Here is a 25,389-nt window from a genome sequence, read left to right on the forward strand (position 1 = left end):
TCTGCCGATAGATTAGTCAATACAACAACTAATATTCAAGTTGAAAATGTGAAAAGTATGGAAGATAAATATATTTTGGAAAGAATAGAAAAATACCTGTGGTTTTCTAGGCAAGTGTAACTTATGGCATATCTTCTTTGGGCGTACATTAAATTGAATTCAGGTAATTAAAAGCAATTTTGAACCTAATTCTCAGCTGTTCTCTTAGCACGAAAAGTTCAATTGGATTTGATACAGAATATACAGAAGAGAGAGAAACTTCTTTAGTGAGATTCTTGTTAAGTGTCACTATATATACGTAATGTTAAAAATACTTTTTCACTGAAAGAGAAGACATGAATGTTATAACCTCAATGGTTTTACGTGTAAACCGAAATGTGATGCGATATTTGTCTCCAAGTACAAGGCTGCTATTGTGTTCAACCAACTGGGATGTTCATTACGTACGAGACAATTGCTTAGGAAATACAGTTAACAGTGTTATTCCCCGAAGATCGCTCTCAAGTAAATTGAGCAATAAATATTATGTATCTGTGCTTAATGTTGGTGTATCAAGCCAAAGTACTGCATTTCCAAAACAAGATAGTAAGCTTACATTGAATTGCGTACGATATAAGCATAAGAAAGGTGGTAAGAAACGACAGGTAAATACATTTGGTAACAATTGGTTATATCGGAGACACATTTAAATCGGATATTTTGTGTTTCGCATGGTTCGTACTTACCAATTGTGGGTACTACTTTACTATACCGGAGACACCTATCAATGATTTATTTCGCAATTTTTACATTGATGATAAAGTACTATTCTGCGTTGCAGAACATTTCTTTAGGTGAAATAATGGATTTCTAACGAAAATAATGTCTATTTCTTACATACGATAGCCCCACGAACCATCACTGGGAAGAGGTATGCCTACTAGGTTAGGTTAGGCCTGTTAGGTTAGGTTCCATTAGCACTCCTTTGTGCATCAGTGGGATATTTCTCTTGAAAAATATATGATTTTCCGGTCAAATAGATTCCACGATGAAAGAAAATACCTCCACGAGCATTGGAAATCTTGGAGAAACTCATTTCCGTAAAGAGTTTCTTCTGGAAAAATGAAGAAATGTGTCGCCGATATAACGAACTGTTACCATACATTTTAATTGATATATTATAATTTTGTATTTACATTTTGCAATTTATAATGTGTAACCACATTTTATCCCATAAGCAACACCACGTTCATGATATATCAATGTTTCACAATTTCGTGATATATTTAATGTTTTCTTAACCATTTTCATTTCATATTCACATTAATATTGAGAATTCAATACTGTTTTGAATAAAACACACACAACAGAATAAGCTTGCTGAAATGTTAACTACATATGATGTGTCAGGTGTAGAGCTTCAGTACATGTGCTACTATAGTTTGCTGTTGCTAAGATGGAGTCAGATTTGTTTCAAGTTCTATATGATAATATTTTAGATAAAATAGTACTGTTGTATGTTATATGAATTCACAACATATCTAAATGCACATTGATTAGCATTGCCTGGCCTTTTTTCTGATACATGCTGTAACGTAGTTTTGTATTTTAAAAACAGATTGATTTTTATTGATTATGTTCTTCTTTGTAGGAATTTTCTGATTCATCAGATGATGAAATTGAAGATGATGAAGACTGGAGTGATCCTTTGCTTGAAAAAGATTCCAAAATAGTTACAGCAAAAATAGGTTCACTACGAACGGATCTGGTGCTTAAATATGGCCTTGGGATGGCAAGAAAGTATGTACTTGTATGTACAAGGGTCGTTCAAGGTTGACCGGGACTTTTTATTTCTGCAGAGGAAATAGGTAGCAGAAGAAACACCAAACTATGTCAGTTTTTCAAAGTATTCTCCGTGTGCACCGAGGCACCGTTGCCATCGTTCTAGCAGCTCCCGAATTCCTTTGGCGTAGAAAGAACTTGGTTGTTGTCGTAGCCACTGGAGGACATCGCTCCGCAGTGCTTCGTCTGTCGTGAATTTCTTCCCTCCCAGATGGTCTTTAAGGGGTGCAAACAAATGATAATCACTGGGGGCTAAATCCGGACTGTAGGGGGGATGGGGCAGAACTTCCCAGCGCATGTCGGCCAGAGTTGTTGTTGTCACATTGGCCGTGTGAGGGCGGGCATTGTCATGAAGAAGAATGACATTTCCAGACAACATCCCAGGTCTTTTCTTGCGAATGGACTTTCGTACAGCACCACTCAACAATGTGGAGTAATACTGGGCATTAATCGTGCTCCCTTTGTCCAGAAAATCCACATGGATAACGCCCTTCATGTCCCAGAAGACACTTGCCATGATCTTTCCAGCGGACGGCTGCGTTTTGCTTTTCTGGGGGGGGGGGGGAACCTTTATGCCGCTCCTCCATGCTGCGTCTTTTGGTCTCTGGGGTTTCATCACACGTGATGATGGATTGCAACAATTCATCACCTTCTGCTCGAAACCGATTCAGAAGCTGTTCACAGACCGTCCTGCGTGTCCACTTCTGATCGAATGTCAGCTGGCGGGGAACCCATCTTGCACAGATTTTGCGGAAGTGTAAGTGGTCGTGAATGATTGTCTCAACACTCCCGACAGTGATATTCACCTCGGCAGCAATATCCCGCACTGTTACTCGCCGGTTCTCAAGAATCATTTGCTCAACACGTGCAATATTCACTGGTGTGACTGCAGTCGGACGAATGTGTCCATGCGCTTCATTTGTCACCAGTTCCCGTCCTTTGCGAAACTGCTCAAACCATTCGTACACTCTTGTCCGCAACATTGTTTGTTCACCATACTGTGCTTGCAATCGTCTGAAAATCTCAGCTGGTTTCACTTTCTCCCTCACGAGAAATTTGATTACACACCGCTGCTCCACAGCCACAGACACACTGCTTGCCGCCATGTTCGCTGCAACTGCTGCGCATGCGCGAAATACGTCATGCCGGGCGCTAGTTACTCGCAAAGGAATACATTACGTCACCCGCACGTTTCATTATGATCCGGCTATTCATCGATTTTTTACGTACGAAAATCCCGGTCAACCTTGAACGACCCTTGTAGTTGCAATCAAATTTATCTAGTCAATATAAGTTTGGGATATTTTCCCCATTTTCAAGAGTAATAAGGAACATGAACTTCATAGATATTCTATATAGTGTTGTGGTTAATGAGAATGTCTGTGCAAACATGGGCAGTAATGGCAGTACCCCCCCCCCCCTTTCCTCCCACACCTTACAGAATAAAGGGCTGAATATAGGAACTTTTCTTGGTGGTTTCCAGCACTTAAGATGTCACAGTACTTGATTTTGCACATTAAAAAAGTTAAATGAGAACTTAACACTCAGAATTATACTTTTAATGTACCAGAAAAATCAAATAAATATTATCCTAATAATATAATAATAAATGGTTCGTGGGCTATCGGTCAGCTACCGTGCATAATGGTTCATGGGGCTATCTGTGAATGATGGTAGGTATTTTTTGGTGAAGGATGTTAGAAACACTGCATGCCCACTGCGGTAGAAGATTTGCCCTCCATATTCTGTATTATGGAAGCGAAAAAAGGAGTCAAAGAAATTACTCTCTATGTGAAAAATTGTGGTTGTTTTTCATGTAAAAAGCATAATAGCACCTTGAACTATGTTCCGCAATACACAATTGGTAAGTACGAACCATGCAAAACACAGAATATCCGATTTTAATGTGTCTCCGATTTGTGAAACTGGTACCCTGAATTGAAAAATGACATTAAGTTTTGTTGATTGTTTGTGACTCTGGACTGGACTCCTCGAAAATTACGTTTTTTTTTTTAAATTTATGAGTTTTGATGTTTTATGCAATATAAAATATGTTTCAGGGCATGAAAACCGCAAACAACAAAAATATTTGATCCCAAAATATTGTCCATAGATATAAAAAAAAAAACCAGTTGTATGCACACTCAAATTGTGAAAAAAGAGACACATACAAACGTTTGTTCAGTGTGTTAATGTAACTATAATAGTTTCAGTAACTTTTCTTCCAGTGAAAATAAAACATTCTGGACGTACTCTATAATTGTAACTTACAATTTTTTTATAGCCTTTGGCAATTTTTTAATGATAGTGTATAAAATGAACAAACTGCCACGTTTTTATTTACAGTTTAATTACCATGACACTATTTATGGTATTACATGATTAGTATTTTGTATATTTTTCTACATGAAACGTTTGCTATTTTTGACAAAAAAATTATTGAATTGTAAATCAAGAGAAATTTAAGTGTGTTCCCAGTGTACATATTGCATTTCGTTTTGTATGAGCTTCACTCCATCAGTACATTTGTTTTGTTTTCTTTGGTTTACTTTCTGACAGCCTAGTAAACACCATTCAACAAGATTAATGTACTTTTGCCAAAAGTGATTCCGATATCTACAAAATCCTTATGTACATTATTCTATAATTTTTTTTATTTAAAGTGATTGAAATCAGTGATTTAAAAATAAGATCACCGGATTTGAATCTTGATTTAAGTCAGTCCACTTTGTGTAATGTTCCAGTTCCTGCACCATGTTTCGACTTCTTCTTTTCTTCTTTGTAAGGCACTACAACTTCATACACTGAAAGTTTTGGCCTTCTCAACAATTTCTCTCCATTTTTTTCTGTCTGGATACACTTCCACCATTTGTTAATCTTCATATCTTTCAGATCCTTAATAACATCATCTATCCATCTGTTTTTTTGGTCTGCCTATCCAAGCCATCTAATGGCCGTGTGCACGAACGAAGTTAAAAATTTAAACTCTGATCGGGAAAGGATCATTGGAAGATTCCATTGCACGAAGACGGTTCAACACTTGATCGCAATCTAGGAACATCAAAACAAGTTTATCTTTTGATCGGTCATTCGCCACCGTTTTGGTGTCTGATCCTGGTTCACGATACTGATGCTTTGATTGCAGGCAGTTGTTTTTTAATATAAAAATAGCAGAAAGTGATATCGAGGGCGTGCAAAGGCTAGAAATGTTGGGTGTATAATAGGGGTGTGCAGGATCCCGAAAAGTTGGGAAAAGGATCGGGAAAAAAATTTCCCGGCCCGATCCAGACTTCGGGAAATGAATTCCCGACTTTTCGGGATCCTGAGCAGTCTGGAAATACCAAAATGGTCGTCAATTAACAACATTTTCTGCATTGTAAATGTCTGCAACTTATCGAAAATTGTTCTTTTTTTCCAGAAATGCGAAAACAATCACTTAAAGTGAAAATTACATGTAGAATTCGAGATTTCCAGAGTTTCGGGAAATTTTGAACATTTCCCATCCCAAATGTCGGGATTTAGAAGATTTCCCATCCCGAACCAAATAATTCTGTCCCGCACGCCCCTAGTGTACAATGTTTAATTTGAGAACTGCGTAAAAACTGCCAAAATAATAACAATAGTTTGTGGTTCTGTGGTGCAAAGTCGTAATGTTTCTAAATACTGTACTTTCTATCCCAGAACACAAAACATATATAAATGTCATGCAAGTTGTTGTTGATTTCGTGTTTTAAGTCCACTTTATGCACAGTATGGCTAATCGGGACTGGACCTACAGTTTAAAGTGGGATCCGAACCACTTGTGCCTCCACCGGGTATCGAACCCGGGACCCCTTGATTACAAATGTCATGCAAGTGGAAGGTAAATTAGAACAGAGCAATGTTACGATATTGCTACATGGTGTTGGAAATATGATTGTATAAATTTACGAAAATACATGTTACTGGCTATTTACATGACGCGACAATGTAAATATATAAGAATTAAGAAATGAAAAATTCAAATACTTAACCACAGTACAGTAAGTAGCATCAAGATCGAATGCATTTCATAACGCATTAAAGTCCCGTAGAAGAAGGTTCCATGCTTTCTCCTCCTCCTTTTGTGTTGTGCCTTCAGTTCTTTTTTTTTTATTATTATTATTTTTTTACACACTATTACATATCCTTGTACTCGTCGACAAGGTTGATCAGTACATCTCTCAAATTCAGATAATGCAGCCCGAATTACTTGCTTCTCCTACTTTAACACATCACACTACTCTATGCGGTTCTTGATTGTAATTTGTTTTAGCCAACCAATCAGGTATAGCCTTACAAATTAATCTCGGATCAGTTGAACGGAATCTCGTGAACGTGGATTTTCGTTGTTGCAATGCAAATCTTTAAACCAAGTTCATTTAGAGTGGATTAAAATTGATGTCGTTCATCTGAACTTCGAAATAATTGTCGTTGGTGCATGCGGCCATTAGTCTTTGAGATTTAATAAAGTTTATTATGGTGTTATTTTGAATTATTCTGTTTATTTCATTATTATTTCAGATTCTCCAAGTATCGTCATCTTCTTTAATTGGGCCATAGATTTCCCTTATTACTTTTCTTTCAAATACTGATAATTTTTGTTTGCGGGAGTCTTTGAGTGTCCATGTTTCATGTGCATATGTAACTATAGGTCTTATTATGGTATAATAAAGCCTCAGTTTGGCACTTTTTGATATTTGTTTACTTTTGAATAGCTCCAAATTGGCATACAAAGCTTTGTTTCCGGATACAATTCTCTCTTTGATTTCTTCTTCTATTGCGTTATCTCCATTCACTATTGATCCTAGGTATTTGAAGGATTTTGTCTGTTCTATATGATAATCATCTATGGTCAGGTCTTCCATTCTATCTTTACCTCTCGCACATCTTAGGTATTTTGCTTTTTGTGCATTTATTACGAGGCCAATTTGCTTGGATTGATGTTTCAGCTGTTGAAATGTTTCAATTAAGGATTTGTTAGATCTTGCTGTGAGTACTATATCATCTGCAAAAGCGATGCATTGTTTTAGTCTCGTAGATACAAGGTTCGCCCATAAAAAAACACACTTTTTTTTTAGGAAAGAAAACAAGTAATTACCTTCAAATGACTGTATCACCTTCAAAATAATCACCAGAGGAGGCAATACACTTTGATCAGCGTTTGTGCAGGTCTTGGAAACACTGTTGATAGTCATTGACAGTAAGTGTTTGCAAAATATGCGTAACTTTTAATTTCATGTCGTCCAATCTTCGCCCTTTCATAGCCATCTTAAGCTTGGGAAAAAGGAAAAAAAATCAGCAGGCGATAAGTCCGGAGAATATGGAGGGTGATTGATCGCTGTCACTGAATGCTTAGCAAGGTATTGTTGTACAGACAATGCGGTATGAGGCCGAGCATTATCGTGTAACATATACCATTGGCCAGAATCATAGAGGTCCTTCCTAACCTGCTTCATCCTGTTTCTGAGTCGACCAAGCACTTCCTTGTAATACCACTGATTGATTGTTTGGTTTTCAGGGACAAATTCATGGTGGATTAGTCCTTGGAAATCATAAAAATGTGATCAGCAGTACCTTTGTCTTCAACTTCGACATCCGTGCTTTTTTCTTTATGGGCGAGAACTGTCCTTTCCTCTGTGTACTGTCTTTTTGTTTCGGGGTCAATATTGTAAACACCAGGTTTCATTTCCTGCCATGATGCACTTTAGGAAGTTGTTGTCCTGTTGCCACCAAATCCTCACAGCACTCTTTCATTTTGTATTTTGTCTTGTAACGTTGTTCCATCTTGGTGCGCGTATTTTGTATGCCGCCTGCACACGACCTGCATCTGACACATGCTTGCCCCGATACTGACTGCCTGTAACAGGTTGAAACATGCACTGATGGGAAGTTTAGATATAACTCTTTGCAGTGTTGCCAGAATACGGTACCTTCTTATTTGGTTTGGTTCTTTTTTCTTTTTTTTGACAGTTCGGTTTCTTTATGGGTGAACCTTGTATATTACCTCTTAGATCCAAGTGTTTCATAATTGAATCTATGATTGTACTAAATGATGTTGCTGATAGAGAGTCGCCTTGTTTCACTCCTAGCTCTAGTTTAAATTCCTCACTAAGTTCATTGTTTATTTTGACTCTTGCTTTGTTGTTATTTAGGGTCAGTGCTATTAATTAGTCTTATTAGTGTGTATGGTACTTCATATAATTTCAGGGAGTTTATGACCTCGATTCTGTAGACTAAATCAAATGCCTGACTGTAATCAATAAATATGTTGTGCAAGTTAATGTTGTATTCGTGGCATTTCTCAAACATTTGTCTTACTATAAATATGTTGTCTATAGTTGATCTATTCGGTCGGAATCCCATTTGGTGTTCTTCAAGTTTGCTTTCATATCTAGCAATATGGCAAATATTTTGTACCCTATGTTTAATAGTGTTATTGGTCTATAGTTGTCACAGTTTAGTCTGTCACCTTTTTTGTATATTGGACACACAATTCCTTCGTTCCGCTGCGTTGGTATTTGCTCTTTTTCCCATATGTTTAATATCAGTTTATGCAATTTCTGTTTAATGCTCTACCTCCATTCCTGATTAGTTCTGGTGGTATATTTTCTGATCCTGCAGCTTTATTTGCTTTTACATTTGGAATTACTGTGCATATTTCTTTCCAGGTTGGGGGTTGTAACTGTTGTTCATCACTTTCATTTTTGTCCATTGGTACTTGCATATTCACCATTCCTTTCTTGTTATATATGCTGCCAAAGTATTTTTGCCATCTATTTAGGGCTTGCTCTTTTTGTGTAACGAGGTTACCTTTAGCATCCTTACATAATGAGGGTGAGAATGCATGATGCTCCTTAAATTTCTTTACCTCTTTTTAAAAAACTTTCTTGTTTCGTTTTTCTTATAACTCACCTCTATCTGACCTGCTCCCATTTAGAAATTATTGGATGGTAACCACGAATGCAAGAAGAAACATGACATGTATTCTCTCTTTCTCCAATGATGTCACTTCCTTTCATCATGGCATTCAAGGTATTGTTCATGATGCACTTGATCATGTACCTTAAGTGAGAGAAGGGAGCATGGGTGATGCAATCAGCTGCTTGCCATGTAATCCTGCCCTTGCATTGCCAAAGTGTCTTGCATTTTTCAACACATCATTGACACCTTTGGTCAGTGACAAATGTTTATATCATTGTGAAAGGTAAAACCATACACAGTAAAAGCCGAGACTTAACGTTTAACTTTATTGAATTTTTTGACATGAAAGCAAGGAGAAGTTATAAACATGGCACCAAGAGGGGCCACTTGGGCACAAGTGAAGAGAAAGCAAGAGGAGAAAACAAACGACTGTCCAGACTTTGCTGAGTTTTTCCTCAGATTGGTATAGCTGTAAATTAATTTCTATTTTGGAGTGAGAGCAGATTATTTACCACTACTTTTCTTTTTTCAGCAAAGTGGAAAATGCTTTCTATGAAAGTAAAATCCGAGTTAATGGACAGAAGATACTGAAGAAAAGCAAAGAGGTAATTCTTTTACAATTATCAACATTAATTTGTAATTACTTAGAAGTGTAGTTTCTTATTGTTCAGAAGATAAATGAAATTAACTGAACCGACAAATATTCCAATGCAAGCTTTGTATGCTTCACGAAACTTTTTTTCAGGTGCATTTTTTTTTTTTTTTACTTGGTTTGACCCAATCTAATATCTACATGCATAACATGCAGAGTCTTTTCATAATTTACACTTCCTTCCTTCTGACATGAGGGGAGGTCTGGTACTTCTTGGTTCTGAACCTGATTTCTTTTACCTTTACCCTTTTGACATGCTACTGCTAAAACATCACAGGCTGAAAGCAATCAATAGAGCCACATTTATGGTGAATCAAGATTTTGGTACAAAAGTTGGCATATTTCGGGATCAAAAGCAGTGTCTAAAATGGCATTTCGGTGTTAAAATGGTGAATAGAAACCTAAATTTCATGTAAAAACTATACTTATTACTAGGGACACAAATTTATGGTAAATAAAAACTGAGGAAAGCGGTAAATAAAATGTTAGATCAGCGGTATATACCAGCGGTGAAAAAAAAAATTGGCACACACTTTTTCATTATGAGAAAAAACAACATACAAAAGAACTATAAATTGATAAACTACTTCATTTTTATATACTGTACACATACACAAGTACTTAGCTGTCCAACCAAAAAGAAATCAACACAAAAATCACTTCATTTCTAAATTGCATATCTCAAGTGATTTATTCATTGTATGTATTTAAAGGATATCCTTGCTGTCCAACAAATAAAATAATCACTACTGCACATACACAAACACATGTTGAAAATCCCATGATGATAAACAAAATTCATTCAGGACTGAACACAAATGACACCATTGTTTCCCTTGATGTGCGGGAACAGATTAATCTTATCGCTGCTACAGCTAGCAAGTCCAATGAAACTGGAAGTTGAGTAGACATTCAGCGAAAGAAAGGAATGCAGCTTGACAGGGGCGAAGTTTTCGAACTGAGATTATGTGCATGGGAAATTACAATTTGCAGCATTTTCCTGATGTGATCGAAGATAAAACGTTCTTCAGCTGCAAGTGGTAGGAAACTTTAAGCAAATCGACAGTTTGCGCGCACAACCTCGATTGCCGGTTTTTGCATGTTTTCTACTTAATTTGATGATATTTCACGATTATTTCACGAAAAAGCGTCCATTTCGTGGAAAAGCACACATTTCGCAATACTTCGTGACTGAAACTCATGCATATTTCATCATTGGGGGTGTAGTTACGTGCAGAATGTTCAAAATTGCATTTTTTTTTTCACATTTCGCGCATCGCGAAAATTCAATGTCCCTACTTATTACACAACATTAATATTTCACTTGTAATAGCTCATTTATATAGTTATCAGAGTATTGAGTTTATTCCTGCGTAAAAGAGCATTTTTTTTTCAGCAGAATTTTAAAAAAAATCCCTGATTTCCATAGCACACAGGCTTCAGAAGGTGTCGGTTAATAAAACCTAAATTTAGTGTTCAAGTGTTTATTTTGCATTTTGCAGTTCATTTCACATTATTTTGTGACACAACATGGTAACAAAATGCACCTCACACCTTTGAAAAACATGAAAAATTAACATTACAATGTGTTATTTCACATTTCGTGTTTTCATCCGAAACGAAATAAGCATACCCCTAGCATACAATTATACTCAAGAGACGTGATTGAAAAGTAGATAGATGTTATTGTAGCTAAACCAGTACTGTGAGAAGCATGGGCACAGTCACTTGAATTTTTTTTTCAATTCCATCCGTACTTTTGTGGGTTATCAAGTGTTACTCCCAAACCAGTCATTTGTTCTTAATGTTGATACAAGATTTAAACTATGCTTTAAGTAATACAGGGCATCCATAAATTATTCATACGATAACAGATCCAAATGTCTTTAATGTATAAAGTTTCTCGGAAACAACAGACATGACATTACATTCATTGACTCAAGGAATTTTTAGTGAACATAGTTCTCATTATTAATAAACCTCTACATGGGACCCTGAGTTGCTTCCACAATGTCAAGTCTATTCATGAATTCACTCCATGTGTTGTGGATCATATCCACGATCGTTGATGCCACAGCCTCCTCGATCCTGGACTTCAATTCCACCAAGTCTGTAACTTCCTTGCTGTAGACGATGTCCTTCACGTAACCCCACATAAATAAATTTAAGCTGAACAATTGCAGGAGATTTGTTTCCCACAACACACACATTGTTTTTTCCTGCAACATCGCTATTTTACTGTTTTGTCACAATGCATCATGGTACCGAGTGTTGCCAAGTACATGGAAGAAATTTTTTGAGATGTTCTTCATGTTAATACTAAAGACATCCACTCCACTTGCATAGAAAGTTAGTTATGGGGTGAATAATATCTGGACACGCTGTATATCTTATGTGCAAAAACAATATCAAACTAAGTACGCTATAGCGAGGTCATGTAATGATCTTGTTATGGAAGGTCTTTGCATGAAAAGATTAAATTTCCCACATCCTAATAAAATGCTGTAATCAGGGTTGTTGAAGGTCCAGAAACCAGCGGCGGTGCCAGGATTATTCATTTAGGGGTGATGAGGGGGTGTGGAAAGAAATTTATGGGGTGCAAAAATAAGGAAAACATGAAACACGCATGCAACCTTTTAAAACTTGGGAGGGGGAGGGGGGCAAGGATAGTTTACTTTCCCTTGGTAGATAAGGTTTAGCATAGTGCGGGGGCAATAATAGCAAAAAGCGGGTGGCAACTGCATCCCTAATCGCCGTCACTGATTAACATAAATTACTGACTGAAATTAAAATATATGTGTGAAATATATAACTTTAGATTGACATTCATTTTGCAGGGATGTCGGTGATGATATGTATTAAGTCTTATACTCCAAGAAAGTGGTCATACAGTGTAAATATTCAAATACACGTTGCAGTCTTATTGAACTATGTACTGAAATACAAAATAAAATCATCCTGCCCCTAAAAATACAATTTTTGAACCTTTTTAATTTAACCAATGGAGGTACAAAATACATAGTACATTATACCTTCCGTCTGCAACAGGACAAATCGCGAAGAACACAGCAACTGTGTTATCTTTAAAATCCCTTCTGCACTATCCCCAACAACGAACTGTAAAGTTTCTTCGTGAACATTGGGCCTCTTCCTAACACTTGTTGAAAAAGCCTGAAATCGTATGTTTACTAGACATGTTACGTGGAACAAATACATAGAACGTATTAACAAGAAAACTACCCTTCATGTTACAACTCACATTAAATAATTTCCCGAGTACAACCTGGTGATACCTTGAGAGCAGCTGAAATTCTTGGTCCAGTGCGAGGAAGAACAAGCATGCGGAAAATAAACCGTTTATCAACAATGCAGAAAAAAAACAACTCACATTAAGCTATAGGCAATTATCAAAAACCACGGACAGACCCCTTGAATAACAAGAGAAGAAAAAATTCATAACAGCAATGCTGAGGAAAGAAAAATATGGTCGCTGATCTTTATAGAGGTTGCTGCCAGTGCAGAAAAGTATGTATATCGGCACCTCTTTCAGTGCTTGCCTGTTGCATACAATAATAACGATCTTACTTCAGTACCTAATATTTGGCGCTCAATATGACGACATGACATAATATTACATATTAATGTTAGTGTTTTCATTTGAATGTAGGGGGTGCAAAAGAAAATTAATAGGCACGCAAGCACCCCTCATGCCCTCCTGGTGCTGCCCCTGCCAGGAACCCCTGGGTTCTATTGGGTTCTGTTGCAGGAACGGAACCTTTTTTTCTCGCACAATTTAAATTCGGTCCAAGTTGCGTATTGTTACATTGCAAAAAGGTTCCTGGACCGTATTGTAATTGATGCGGGAAAAACATTCCTGGACTGAACTGAAATTCATTCTGTAAAAACGGTTCCTGGACAAAAAATTGTAAAGGTCGAAAACTGGACAACAACACCATATGGTTTAAAAAATCCATTGTTAACCCATTTCTGTAGATCCATAACTTATTCAGAACCAGTCGTGTTGTCTGTACCTGAACTTTCTTTCTCAACCCCATCCTTCCCATCGTGATTAACCACAAGGTAAAAAAGCAAAGTTAAATAACTCAATATTAATAATGTTTTCCATTGCAAAGCTTCAGAAACACTTTACAATCAAACCATGTGAACAGGAAGGATAGCATAAGAAAACTTTAAAAATAATTACCTGTCGTGTTTCGGCACCCTCCCAGCATCGAAAGACATGGGTACCTGGGGGTAAAGGCAGTCAGGGCCGTGATGCTGATCACATCACCCCCACTCACGACCGGATGAAGAAAGTGTAGGGCGTTACCCCCTATACGCCTTCATGGCGTAGTCCTAAGCACAGGGGAGCACTTTACCTTTTTTATGTCTGATAAGCGAAGGTTGAATAAACGAGACTACTGTACATGAAATTGTAATATTCTCATATCTAGTGATATATTTGATGACTGTTACAAATACTCATATTTAAATCAGTTATAAATCTTCATCTTTAGCTTTTCAAAAAAAACATTTGAACATCAGTGTTTTCAATATCTGCTTGTTAGTGAAGATCTGTGAGGAGCTGGTAACATTGGGGATCTACAGTTACAAACGACATCTTTAAGTCTTGAAGAAGGGCTTGTGGCATCTTATGAAGCATGATGATCTTCTATAGTGGTCAATTCCTTAGTTTTTATGAACGACATTGGTGGTGATGCAAATGATGCCAGAAATTGCAATCTTGTATTAAACAAAGAAAAGTATTATCCATAAGCATCTGTACTTAGAGATGATCTTCTATGTTCAGAAATGTAAGATTAGTGTTTTTTAGTAACCCATCTTTAGTGTGATCAATATATTTAGCACAAGTGGATAAACAACTTTTAAAATTTGAAGGCCCAATTCATCTTAATAACTTGTACTAAGCACCAAGTTGTCTTTATAACGAATAATCATATCATTGAAGAATAGTGCCTGGACCCCCCCCCCCCTCCCTAAACACAGACCTGTGTGTCAGTATTAATAAATATTGTTTGTTGTTTCAGGTTCATGTTGGCGATGAGGTTGATATTGTGAGAGGTGTTAGTCCGAAGAATAAGGATTTCTTGTTGGTATCCAGAGTGGAAGTTCTAGCTGCCACTCCCAAGGAGGACCATGTTCTAACTAAACTGAGGCGCTTCCGTTCTCTAACAATAGAAAATTATAATGACAGTCCCTGGTTAAGAGAAGAGGAATAGCAGTTTGTTTCCTGTGGAAATGGAGCACAGTGAGTGTAGATATTAAAAGTTCCCTAGCAAAATATTTTTAGTGCACAATTAACATTGTGTTCCAGTGAACGTATTTTCAAGATATACATTTGCAATTAAGGCTGAAATTTTGAATGTGATATTTATGAAAATAATAATGTATGATGCTATACTTGAAGCGTTAACATTTTTCTTAATTTTTAGTTTACGATTTGCACGTTCAGTGCGGATCATAAAAAAAGCCTCAGAAGTATTGTAAAATTATCTAAAGTGAGAATCATAGAACTTAAGACCTTCTGTAAACAAAAGCACGTGTACCCTAACAGTGTTGCAAACTTATGAAAAAAAAATAATCCACATAGCCTACAAGGTGTAAAAACATTCCATTTGTCAACAGATGCGGAATAAGCAGTGTATCACTGATGACCTGTTAAAAGTTATTGAATGTATGTAAAATGGCTCGAATCCCGGCATGGGTGTTATTTGTGAGTGTCCCTTCATCAATTTCATCTGACGATCACTCATTCTCATCGTCGGGATTAGCCAAAAGTGGAAGAAAAGCAACGCTAAATTTAAAAAAAATCAAATACAAAATTTACATCTTATCCCCCAGGAGTTAGATGGTTCCGTACCAAAGGATTTATTTTCTCTCGTTACTAGAAAAACCTTGCTGGAAGAATGTGACACATGAGATAAATTACGTTTTGAAACCGGGGTTTCTTCATTAAATTTATTTGATGTTTGAAAGTGTTATGATTTATTATTATAGATAATGAAAGTAAGCTAATACATATGATTTGATTGACTAAATTAAAAATTATTAATTAGATAAAAATAATGGAAATAACTCATTTGGTTTGATTGATTCGCTTTATTTTACTTCCCCTCTTGTGCCACTTATGGCTAATTTGCGAAGATCGGGATGAATGATGATGATATGATGAAATCGATGAATGGACATTCACAAACATCCATGCCCATGCCACGATTCGAACCCGGGACCCCTGGTTTCGTAGCGCGATGTGCTAACTATTCCGTCACGGAGGCGGCTAACTAATTTGGAATTCAAATATCACCTATCCCCTCATCGTCTCGTAGCTAATGACAAATGTGCGTGTCACAACGTGGTCGATCTACACCTCAATGTCAGTCACACATTCCAGTATCCTCCAGTGTACTTCAACATCTCTCGAGTCACTTCATCAAAAAACACACTCGTATGTCCTTTTCATCCAGTTCAAAAATGCTGGATTATGCAGCAAAGACACCAAGGGAATCTAAAACGGCAACTTAGAGAAGCATAAAAGTGGGGAGAGAAGACTGTAGAATACAGAAATATTTTGAGGCAGTCACATTTTATTGTACGCTACATATAAAATAAAATGTATATTTGGGGGTGAATTTTTAAATATTGTCACATTTTTCTTCTTTCTTGTTGAGAGGTGTTCATTTTAAATCAACCTCCCTCACAATACGGCCTGCCCTCCTTCACCCGCAAAAGTATTCCGGAGTGTGAGGATGTCACCATCCGGATGGTGAACATCTCTGGATTATAGATCGACTCCTGCGTCCCACCCCCTCCCCCATCCCCGGAGGATCGTCACTGACAATGTGAAATCACAGTATCATATGCTGACATTCGACATACCACTTCCGTTTCTGTACTTGACTTAGTGAGAAGTATTGAGGTTGGCAACAGCCTAATAACGGATTTCTTCCGCATCATGTAGTCCGTTCTATGAAAGTACGTTAATGGAAGAAGAACGTGTAAATTACATTGGATTATACATTTTAAAATATATTTTCATTAAAGGTTTCTGTTTATAATAATAATACGTGATTATTGTATAAATTACAATCGATCACGTGAACAGCAAGAAAATAGCGCCAGTTTCGAACATGGTGACTTCCATGCGTGCAGGAAGGTCTCCCGTGTTTTCAGAGTAGTCTTTCGGAAATACAGCCGTTTGAAAAGTGGCAAGAAGCAGGTTGTTCTTAACGTTTATGCGACGTTGTGTCGGTGCTATCCTGAGCAAGCAGTGAAGTTGGTGTCCAAGTGTAATTGTGTGTCTGCGTCTTTGTGTTTTCGGTGTGGTGAAAGAAAGGAAAACGACCGGTCAAGTTGTGAGTCCCGCGAAAAAAAACACGTTGTTGCTCGTATAAACAAGTACACCGATTTTGAGATAAGCGCATTACAACGCGAGGTGCTTTCGTATTCTTTCAATCCACTGTGGGGAAGATGTTGATAGTGATGATTGATGACAATCTCCCCAATTTTAGCAGTCGACGTTAAATCGCCTCTTGTGCTACATTGAGTTCCTTTTTGGGAAGCAAATTTGACAGACCATACTCTGACAGGATGATGTCTAGCACCGAAAATGTCTCAAGTTCAAAAAGGTACTGCTGAATCAAGGTAAGAAAATACATTACTTGCATGAGACATGCGTAAATAATATGCTTATTATCGTCTTCTTGTTTTCTAGTGCACGAGAAACCGAGAGAAAGATAAACAATCTCCTTTTATTCCCCGGCTTATCTTTGTTTAGCTTCTGCTAAAACTGGCGGTATATTTGTTGCACAAAGGAGAAAACAATACTCTACATGTCAACAATGTTGGGCAATAATTTGGTGAAAGAGGAAGCAATAAAACCAAAAGGCTTGAATTTACTGAAACGAATCTCTCACTCTCTTGTATAACTTTGGCGCTGTCATACTGAGAGGGGAAGGGGGATCTGTTAACCCAGTGTCAGATAAATGGAACTTTTGGCGTAGAAAAATATGTTCATTCTTGAACAAGAACACGTATTTAATCACTTGTAGAAAATTTATTATACTTCAATTGTAGATTATCAGTTAAAATAAGAATACGTTTTTCCATGTTATGTAAAATTAAAGGTTGCGAGTGAGCAGCATATGATGGCCGCACCATTCACAAACAGCTGGCGCGGAGTGATACGTTACTCGATGTGAGACGGTTGTTTACAGAGGGTCGGAAGGTTCGTGATTCTTACTTTAGAGTCTTGCCAGGCAGTTAACATAAATATGCAGACAAGTTAACACTTGGATGAGACTTTATTTATCAGATGTTGTAGGGCTGGGAAGTTGATGACCTAAAAAATCTTTAAAAAATGACTTAATAGAATGACCAAAAATTTTCAAAAAATATTTGTTTCTTTTAAAATGAAAGCTTGATTTATTTCATAAATTACAAGAGAGTTGTTGAATAATTCGATAAAATCTGTTTGATGGTTTAAATACCGAGACAAAGGGTAAGATATCTTTATTTTTGCATCAAAGTTGCATAAAATACACTGCAAGGTTTTTTTGAATAAGTTATTCATGTCCTTTCAGAGTGGGCCTTGCACATACAGTAGTCGGTCAGCATCCAAAAATACAGTTATGTTTTGCATGCATTAGATTATTATTTTTTTTTACTTTTGACTAATTTTACTTTAAAACCACAGATTAATGGTAGCTTCAATGGGAACCTCAAACTGGGCTTCACCCAAAGTATTTGAAGTTTGCTGGAGGGAAAATATATTTACCACAATTAATTATAATTAATAATTATTTGATTCCTTGCCAGAAATTTCAGTTGTGCTTATGCATTGACCATATTTTCGATTAATGGCATTTTTGCTAACAAGACCATGTTAGGAAATTTAAATATGTAAGTTCTGCTATCAGATGCATTTAAAATCCACGAGACATCAGGGAAGGAAAAAAAAGACACCTCAAGAATGATAAAATATTCAACCAAATGGCAAAAAAATACTAAAAAAATTATCTAAAAGCCGAAAAAAGGCCAAATAAAAACAATGTTTTCTGATTCTAACTGAAGGGAAACAGACTACTATGATGTTTTTTTCGTCAACTTCCTAGCCCTATATTTCAGTTATTTATTGGTATCAGCAAATACCATATCTGCCCACTTCTAACGAATATGTTGAACTACTGAGAGCTATAATGCAATTAGGAATACACAGAAACAAACCTAATGAAATAAACACACATCTTTCATAGCATTTTTATTTGTATTCTTTATGTAACAGAATTTCAACTTCACTTTTTATAAGTATTACAGATTGTGGTAAACAATTGAGAAATTAGTGCAATATATAAGACAATATTTTTAAAATATTTATTTAAACCTAACAAAGACAGAAAACACGAGTGTACTATTGTACTCTTATAAAAAAAAAAGAGGAAATTCTTGATATTCATATGAAAAATTTTGCATTTATTTGGACTCTTATATACCCTGTACATTTTGCATTGTAGATCAACTTCATACAGGTAGTGTAGGTGAAGAACTAAGAGGCAACTTGAAACTAGGAGCTTTAGAATACCTACTAGTTCATCAAGGTCTCCAGAGGCACACTTATACGTATGTTGCTATTAGTATTATTACATCAACCCAGTATTTTGGTGTTGGGAAATAAAATTTGCGGATTCTGTTTGAAGGTTTATGAAATAAATTTATACATGCTTGGAAGCAGTGAAGAAAATACAATTCATTCCATTTGCTTCGATTAGAAACTATCTAGATCACTATTAAATATAAAATTGCTAGAAAGATTCTTACATTTTGTAGCAACTATGGATGTAAGTAACTTATAAATGTAATCATGTGTATCGTTACTACCAAAGTAGCTACTGCAAGTTGCAAAATTTGACTAGAATTTTTGGTTTTGCATCTACATCAATTTTTCAGGTTGCAACTTTCGGAAACTTGACAGTGACTGTTTGGTGGGCAGAATGGTTCACTAATTTGTTACTCAATGAATTTCTTGATTTGCCCATTCAACAATATTTGTACACTAGGGGATGTGGGGGTAGGGCCCCACACATTCTCAATCTTAGCTATTTTGAAGGTGATGTGATTAGCATCATGCTCCTGTCACCTTTTGATTTGAGGCTGGGTGAGCCCCAGAGCCACTTTATGCAGGGACAAGGCTGGAAAAATTCCAACCTTACACAGGGTGGCTACTCACTCGGAATTCAGGGAATTCTGCTTGAATTTTTCTCTGTAGACGTGAAATATTGCAACTTCTATTAATCCAAATCCAATTCACTTTATACATATTTATTAATGCCCTGAGGCAAGTTTTTTACAGTTTAATTCTTATCAAGCGTATCTGTCTGAGGATGCAAAACGGTAAATGTAAACTCCACAATTTAAACTAAATACATATGCACCATTCAATTGAATTAGAATTTTTGGATACATTGGAATTGCACAGACCCTTTATATTGTTAATATATGTATTTGTGTGTGTGGTGAGACGTGGTAATACGTAAGGTTAAAATAGAGAAATCATCTGCTTGTAGCCTTGAATTTTTGGAAAGTTTGCCTTGGAAACCGGGAATTATATTTGAATTTTATCATGGTCCTAGAGTGGTCACTCTGTTAGATAACTCACCCCAGGAATAGAACCCAGGTCTCTCCTACATATGTGGCAGTCAGGTGCCGTACCAACTATACCACCTCAGCTCACTACTTTTAGGAGTTTACTATGAACTGAAGATGCTATTGATTTTATAGTGTTTAATCAGTTCCAAGGTTTCTGTTTCATACTGTGATTAACTTCTTTCCTAATTGAAGTGTAATTTGGTGACTTCAGCAGCTAGGTTTGATGTGTTAGGAGCCAAATAGCACCTAAGCAGCAAGGTCCAGTTTTGAATTCTGGAAAATAATTCACCTTGGAATTTGTGACATTCGTTTGACAACTGTAGTAAATTATCCTACATGCAGGAATTTGTGACAGTATGTTGTGTTTCAAACTGTGGAATTTATTAAATATATGAAATATTAATGATTGTATGGACCTTGACACCTAGTTCTTTTAGTTCCTAATGCATTAAACTTAGGTGCCAAATTATATTACTCTCTCCTGCAGTAGAACAGAGTACAAATAAATTGGAGGTGGGGGAGGGAGGTAAGATTGGCTGTGTTGTGTAAGGCTTTCTTATGCTCTGCACCTATGTTCTCCTGTAATCTGAAGATGGAGATCGCCACAAAATGTAAGAATCTTTTATACTTTACCTAATTTTATTCGTTTATCCGCTCTCTTAGCTTTCTGCCAGCTATACGTGAGCAGAAATAAATCTATTATGCCCAGACAATGGTTGTGAGTTCCTTGAAACAATTGTTTTGCCAAAGTTTCTTGCTCTGTGTATGCAATTCACAAGTTTCAGTTTTGTTTCAAGCCCACTTTATGCACAGAGTAATCAGTAATGGACCTACAGTTTAAAGTGGGATCTGAATCACTATGTGCCTCCACTGGACATCAAACCTGGACTCCTTCATTACAAGGCAACGATATTACCACCATGCCATCGGGAAGACTCCAATTCACAAGTGTAAACTTACATGATAAGATATTGTAAACCAAAATACTGGGTCTCTATAAATGCAAGTACATGAACTAATATTAGGTCAAGAATGATCATTAATAAAGAACAGATGAGCAGTTGTAATTATCACTCACAAAAACATGTCCCATATTTAGATTTTCAGGAAAGAGTAGAAACAATAGATAAGTACAGTTGAATAAATATTGAACATGAAAGTACAGAGATTTCAATATTAATGTTTGATGATTCTTTAATACAAACATCTACTCAAATAGAAAATCTATGATATGCGCATTGTAACAATAATACTGTACAACTATCAACCTTTTTATCGTACACAATCCTTCTAGCTATGGACTAGCATCTTACATATTTACATGTGTTTGAAACAATGCATCAGAAGTACAACTGAATGAATGTAAACCAGTAAGGAACACTAAAATTCTCATTAAATTTAATATAGAAAATTGAAGAGATTGAGAATAATAACAAGAAACCTTGTTTAAACATTATTTTTTAACAATTCTGTTTAAACCTGGAAGACTGTAATTACACCACACACACACACACATTAATAGATAATACACAACACACTCATTGTAATGAATTCAGTTTACAAAAATTTAATAATACATTGTCAGTGTTACGTGTTGCATGTTGATATATCGATTCATACTCTTGTAGTGCCTGTGATTGCATTATTGACAGTAGGTGAAGCCAAAAAAAAAAATAGTGTCTTGGAACAATTTGATGACAATTTTCCTGGCTTGTCCAAGGTAAAATCTACCCACCCACCCTTTTTTCCCCCATATCCCACTGTGTCATAAAAGATGTACTCACAAGTAATTGAATTATACATCTTCCTTAGTGTTTCAAAACCATTTCTTGTCCCTTCTTCAGGGATTAAGTGGCTTTTAATAATACAAAACTTAATGTAATTCTATATTTCTGGTACTCATGTTTTCTGTGAAGCTATTTTAAGTAATTTTCTATTAATTTCAGTAGCCACTGCCACCATCCTCATTGGAATTCATGGTGTCGTTGCTTAATAACGTTTCTGCTGTTGCTTCCTAATTCACCGCTAGGTGTGTTGTTGGTTGATTTGTTGTTTTAAGTCCACATTATGCACAAGGCTAATTGGGACTGGATCTACAGTTTAAAGTGGGATCCGAACCACTTGTGCCTCCACCAGGTATCGAACCCGGGACCCCTTGATTACAAGGCGACGACGCAACCACTGCGCCATCGGGGAGGCTAGGTGTGTTGTTGTCGCCTGTATGTCTGCTGTTCATGGGTGTTAATTGCTGTAGTAAGGGAAGCCTGTTGTGGTGTGCCTGACCACTATCTATGTTTAGTTCATGGTTGTAGTGCATGATGGCACGAGTTTCTTTGATTTTTGTGTCTATGAGAGAGTGTGCTTTGTATTTGAAATGTACTTTGTCGATTTTATGGTTGTGGAATTTGACATGCTTTTCAAGTCTGGTTGTGGGTTGGGCAATTTTTGCATTTGATACGTGCTGCTGAATTCTCTCGCTGATGGGCCTGATGAATCTGTCAATCTAATGAGCCTTGCCCTCGCATTCAGCATCATAGACACCTGGGTTGTTTAGGGGGAAGAGGGAGTATCATGTTGGTTTGTGTGCTATTTTTATGTGGTAGGTGAAGGCAAACCACTTAATTTTGCTACTGGGATCTGGTTGCACTGATGGAGCAGGTTGCCTGACTTGGATTTCGGCTATACATATTTCTATAGTTTATCTGGACCTTTGAATTTTTTGCATGGATATAAAAATCCAGATTATCTGCTGTTTTCAAAACTGATACCACTAGACAGTTTGATGAAAGGTTGCCAGGCATCGTAAATTTTAATGGACAGCCCGTTATTTAAATAATTTGTCCCATGACAACTTTTCCAGGGTTATCAATTGTGCAGCATTTGAAAATTAGATTTTTCCTGGTGCGGTTGAAGACTAGTGGTAATAAATATAAAGCATGTTACAAATACTGCATGAAGCATAGTTTTTCATGAGAAAGAAGTTTCTGAAAATGAGAGGTTAAGTACAAATATGTACTGTGTTTTTATCCCATAGTTTCATCTTAACAATCTTTATTTGATGTGCAGGCTTGTTGCACATATCTAAGTTTTTTTGGCACCTTAAGCTGCTTCAAAAATATGCAAGTCTAGGCATTCTTGCAATTCTTGCATACTCATTCGCACGAATGAAAAAATCGTAGCTGACCTGCTCATATGCATCCTGTTACCATCTAACATTGACATTGTATTATATACATATCAGATCATTAATTATTAACAGAAATTAATTTTAGCTGCAAATTACATTCATCATCTCATTCAATCTATGGATTTCATATCACTACATAAATGCAACTAAAATATATTTTAGACATATTATGCATCTCTATTGAAATAGATTTTCTATCAGGAAATAATATTTGTTAAATTTTACTACCAATACATGTAAAATCTCACAACACTTACCCTATTTTCGGTAATAAAGGTATTAATAAAAATATATAACTATCCAATAAATTTGCTCCTTTACATGTAAATCAATTTATAAATCATTATTTTTTTTGCAGAGTAAAAAAAAAAAACTTCATTTTAAAAATACAGTGAATATTTTGTGAATAAAATGCCCTTCCTCTAAATTTTAAGTGATTTGCCATAATTGCATTTTGTTAATACATAGATTTCACCGTAAGATTAATACAAGTCTCTGCTTAGCTAAATATTGATTTCATCCATTCTTCGGACATTATTATATGATAGCTCTAAATCATCTTTCTACAAATGGATGTCCATATTACACATATTACTTTGGCATTCTAGGATCTAAAATTAGTTACATGAATGTGTGTTTCCACATGGTAGAGAATAGATAATTATTTTGAAGTAAAATTTTATAATGAAGATAAATAATATTTTCCTGAGATGTAGTGATGTACAAAAATCAGCATGTGTGAAAAACACATAAGACATAAGTGATTCCCCATGTTATTTTATTGTATTTCCTTTCTACTGTATTAATCTTAACTGATACTGTAATTTATGTAATTTTATTCAAGCTATTTTTAATTACACATATTGATCATGGTCGTTCACAAGATTTTTCCAGGAAGGTGCATGTGAATTTTTGTCCCAATGACACACACTGCTGTATTTGAAAGATTAAAATTAAGAACTCTGAGTAAATAATAAAAGGAACAGACTATGATCAATGAAGTTGGCACTAATATTCGATGACAACATGGAAAGAACTTTACCTATGTATACACCTGTGGAAACATACATTATTTACCTAACAATGACTAATTATTTGAGAACCCAATCTGCCAGTTTCAACATGTATTCTAGCAACAGTAAGTTACTGAAAAATTTACAAACAATCCATCACAAAAAAAAATATTGTTTTTACTTAGATGTAATTTTCACATCCACTACAAAGAATTTACTAAAATAATTTTTTAAAAACAAAAATATTTATGTAATGATGAAAGACATTGCCACTTTATACTGTTATGGGAAAAAAATAGAAATATTTGGTACACAGCCACCACCGATAATACTGTAGGAATTTTACAAACCATACAGTGCAATGTATTTCACTAATAATGACAATCATTTCAGTCTCGTTACAAAGAAAAATATCATTGACGCATCATATTTGCATCTGATGGGTTATTTTTGGTTTCTTCTTCACGTATCACTTCTCACAACTATTTGGCAGCAACTTCTGCTCGACTAGAGAGAGAGAATCACATGGATTGGTTTCTGAATTTCTGCGATGGCTCACATTTTAAGGAGTTCGTCGTCACTTTCGGATTCGATGTCCTGGCCTTCCAAGTGGTTTCCTAGCAGAGAACTTGCTTCATTCTCTCCATCTGCAGTACTGACCTAAAAAATGTGCAGAACAAAACGTTTTTAATTTTCATTCATATTTGATTGATTACCAGATTCTCTGTATTCTCTCACCCCTGTCACGCATCGTGCTACACATAGCAGAAAAATTCTTCCTCACCCAACCAGAGTTCATCTACACAAGGTACAGAAGGTATGCAGATGTGGACCTAAACCACCACCTCGATCTCAGCATCCGATTCCACCTAGGCAAGTTTCCTCACCTGCATGTACAGGAAACGTAGGGTCAGGCATCCAGTACAGCCAAGCCGAAGCGTGGGTGAATTTTTATAGAAGAACATTCACACACAGATCCAAGGAAGATGACTTTCAAGATGAAACAGCACACATCACAGAGATATGATTAAACAATGGATACATCAAAGACGAGCTACAAATGTGGTGAGCAAAAGCTGAAGCCCAGTTCCGACACCACCCAAACCAAGAAC

At 36.2% G+C, this 25,389-nt stretch overlaps 2 protein-coding genes across 2 annotated transcripts in view; one reads left to right on the forward strand and one right to left on the reverse strand.

The window, feature by feature from the left end:
• The first annotated feature begins 209 nt into the window (after nucleotides 1-209).
• Nucleotides 210-14,930, forward strand: LOC145997048 (uncharacterized). The gene is made up of 4 exons (XM_083133668.1): nucleotides 210-644; nucleotides 1,631-1,779; nucleotides 9,296-9,368; nucleotides 14,464-14,930. The coding sequence occupies exons 1-4, from the start codon at nucleotides 336-338 to the stop codon at nucleotides 14,653-14,655; spliced, it is 723 nt and encodes a 240-aa protein (XP_082989794.1). The 5' UTR covers nucleotides 210-335; the 3' UTR covers nucleotides 14,656-14,930.
• Nucleotides 14,931-18,860: 3,930 nt separating this feature from the next.
• The window catches only part of Lerp (lysosomal enzyme receptor protein), a 206,492-nt gene continuing 199,963 nt past the window's right edge, over nucleotides 18,861-25,389 (reverse strand). Inside the window, exon 23 of the mRNA XM_083134455.1 lies at nucleotides 18,861-24,937. Coding sequence (XP_082990581.1) covers nucleotides 24,833-24,937 — 105 coding nt within the window. The 3' untranslated portion in view covers nucleotides 18,861-24,832. The remainder of the gene's footprint in view (nucleotides 24,938-25,389) is intronic.

The sequence above is a fragment of the Lepisma saccharinum genome, chromosome 13 (assembly GCF_977018435.1).
Source record: "Lepisma saccharinum chromosome 13, izLepSacc3.1, whole genome shotgun sequence".
NCBI lineage: Eukaryota > Metazoa > Arthropoda > Insecta > Zygentoma > Lepismatidae > Lepisma > Lepisma saccharinum.

Coding starts and splice junctions, on each gene's coding strand:
- LOC145997048 (XM_083133668.1), top strand. CDS start 336: ATGAATGTTATAACCTCAATGGTTTTACGTGTAAACCGAAATGTGATG. Junction 1,780..9,295: donor GGCCTTGGGATGGCAAGAAA/GTATGTACTTGT, acceptor TTCTTTTTTCAG/CAAAGTGGAAAATGCTTTCT. Junction 9,369..14,463: donor TACTGAAGAAAAGCAAAGAG/GTAATTCTTTTA, acceptor TTGTTGTTTCAG/GTTCATGTTGGCGATGAGGT.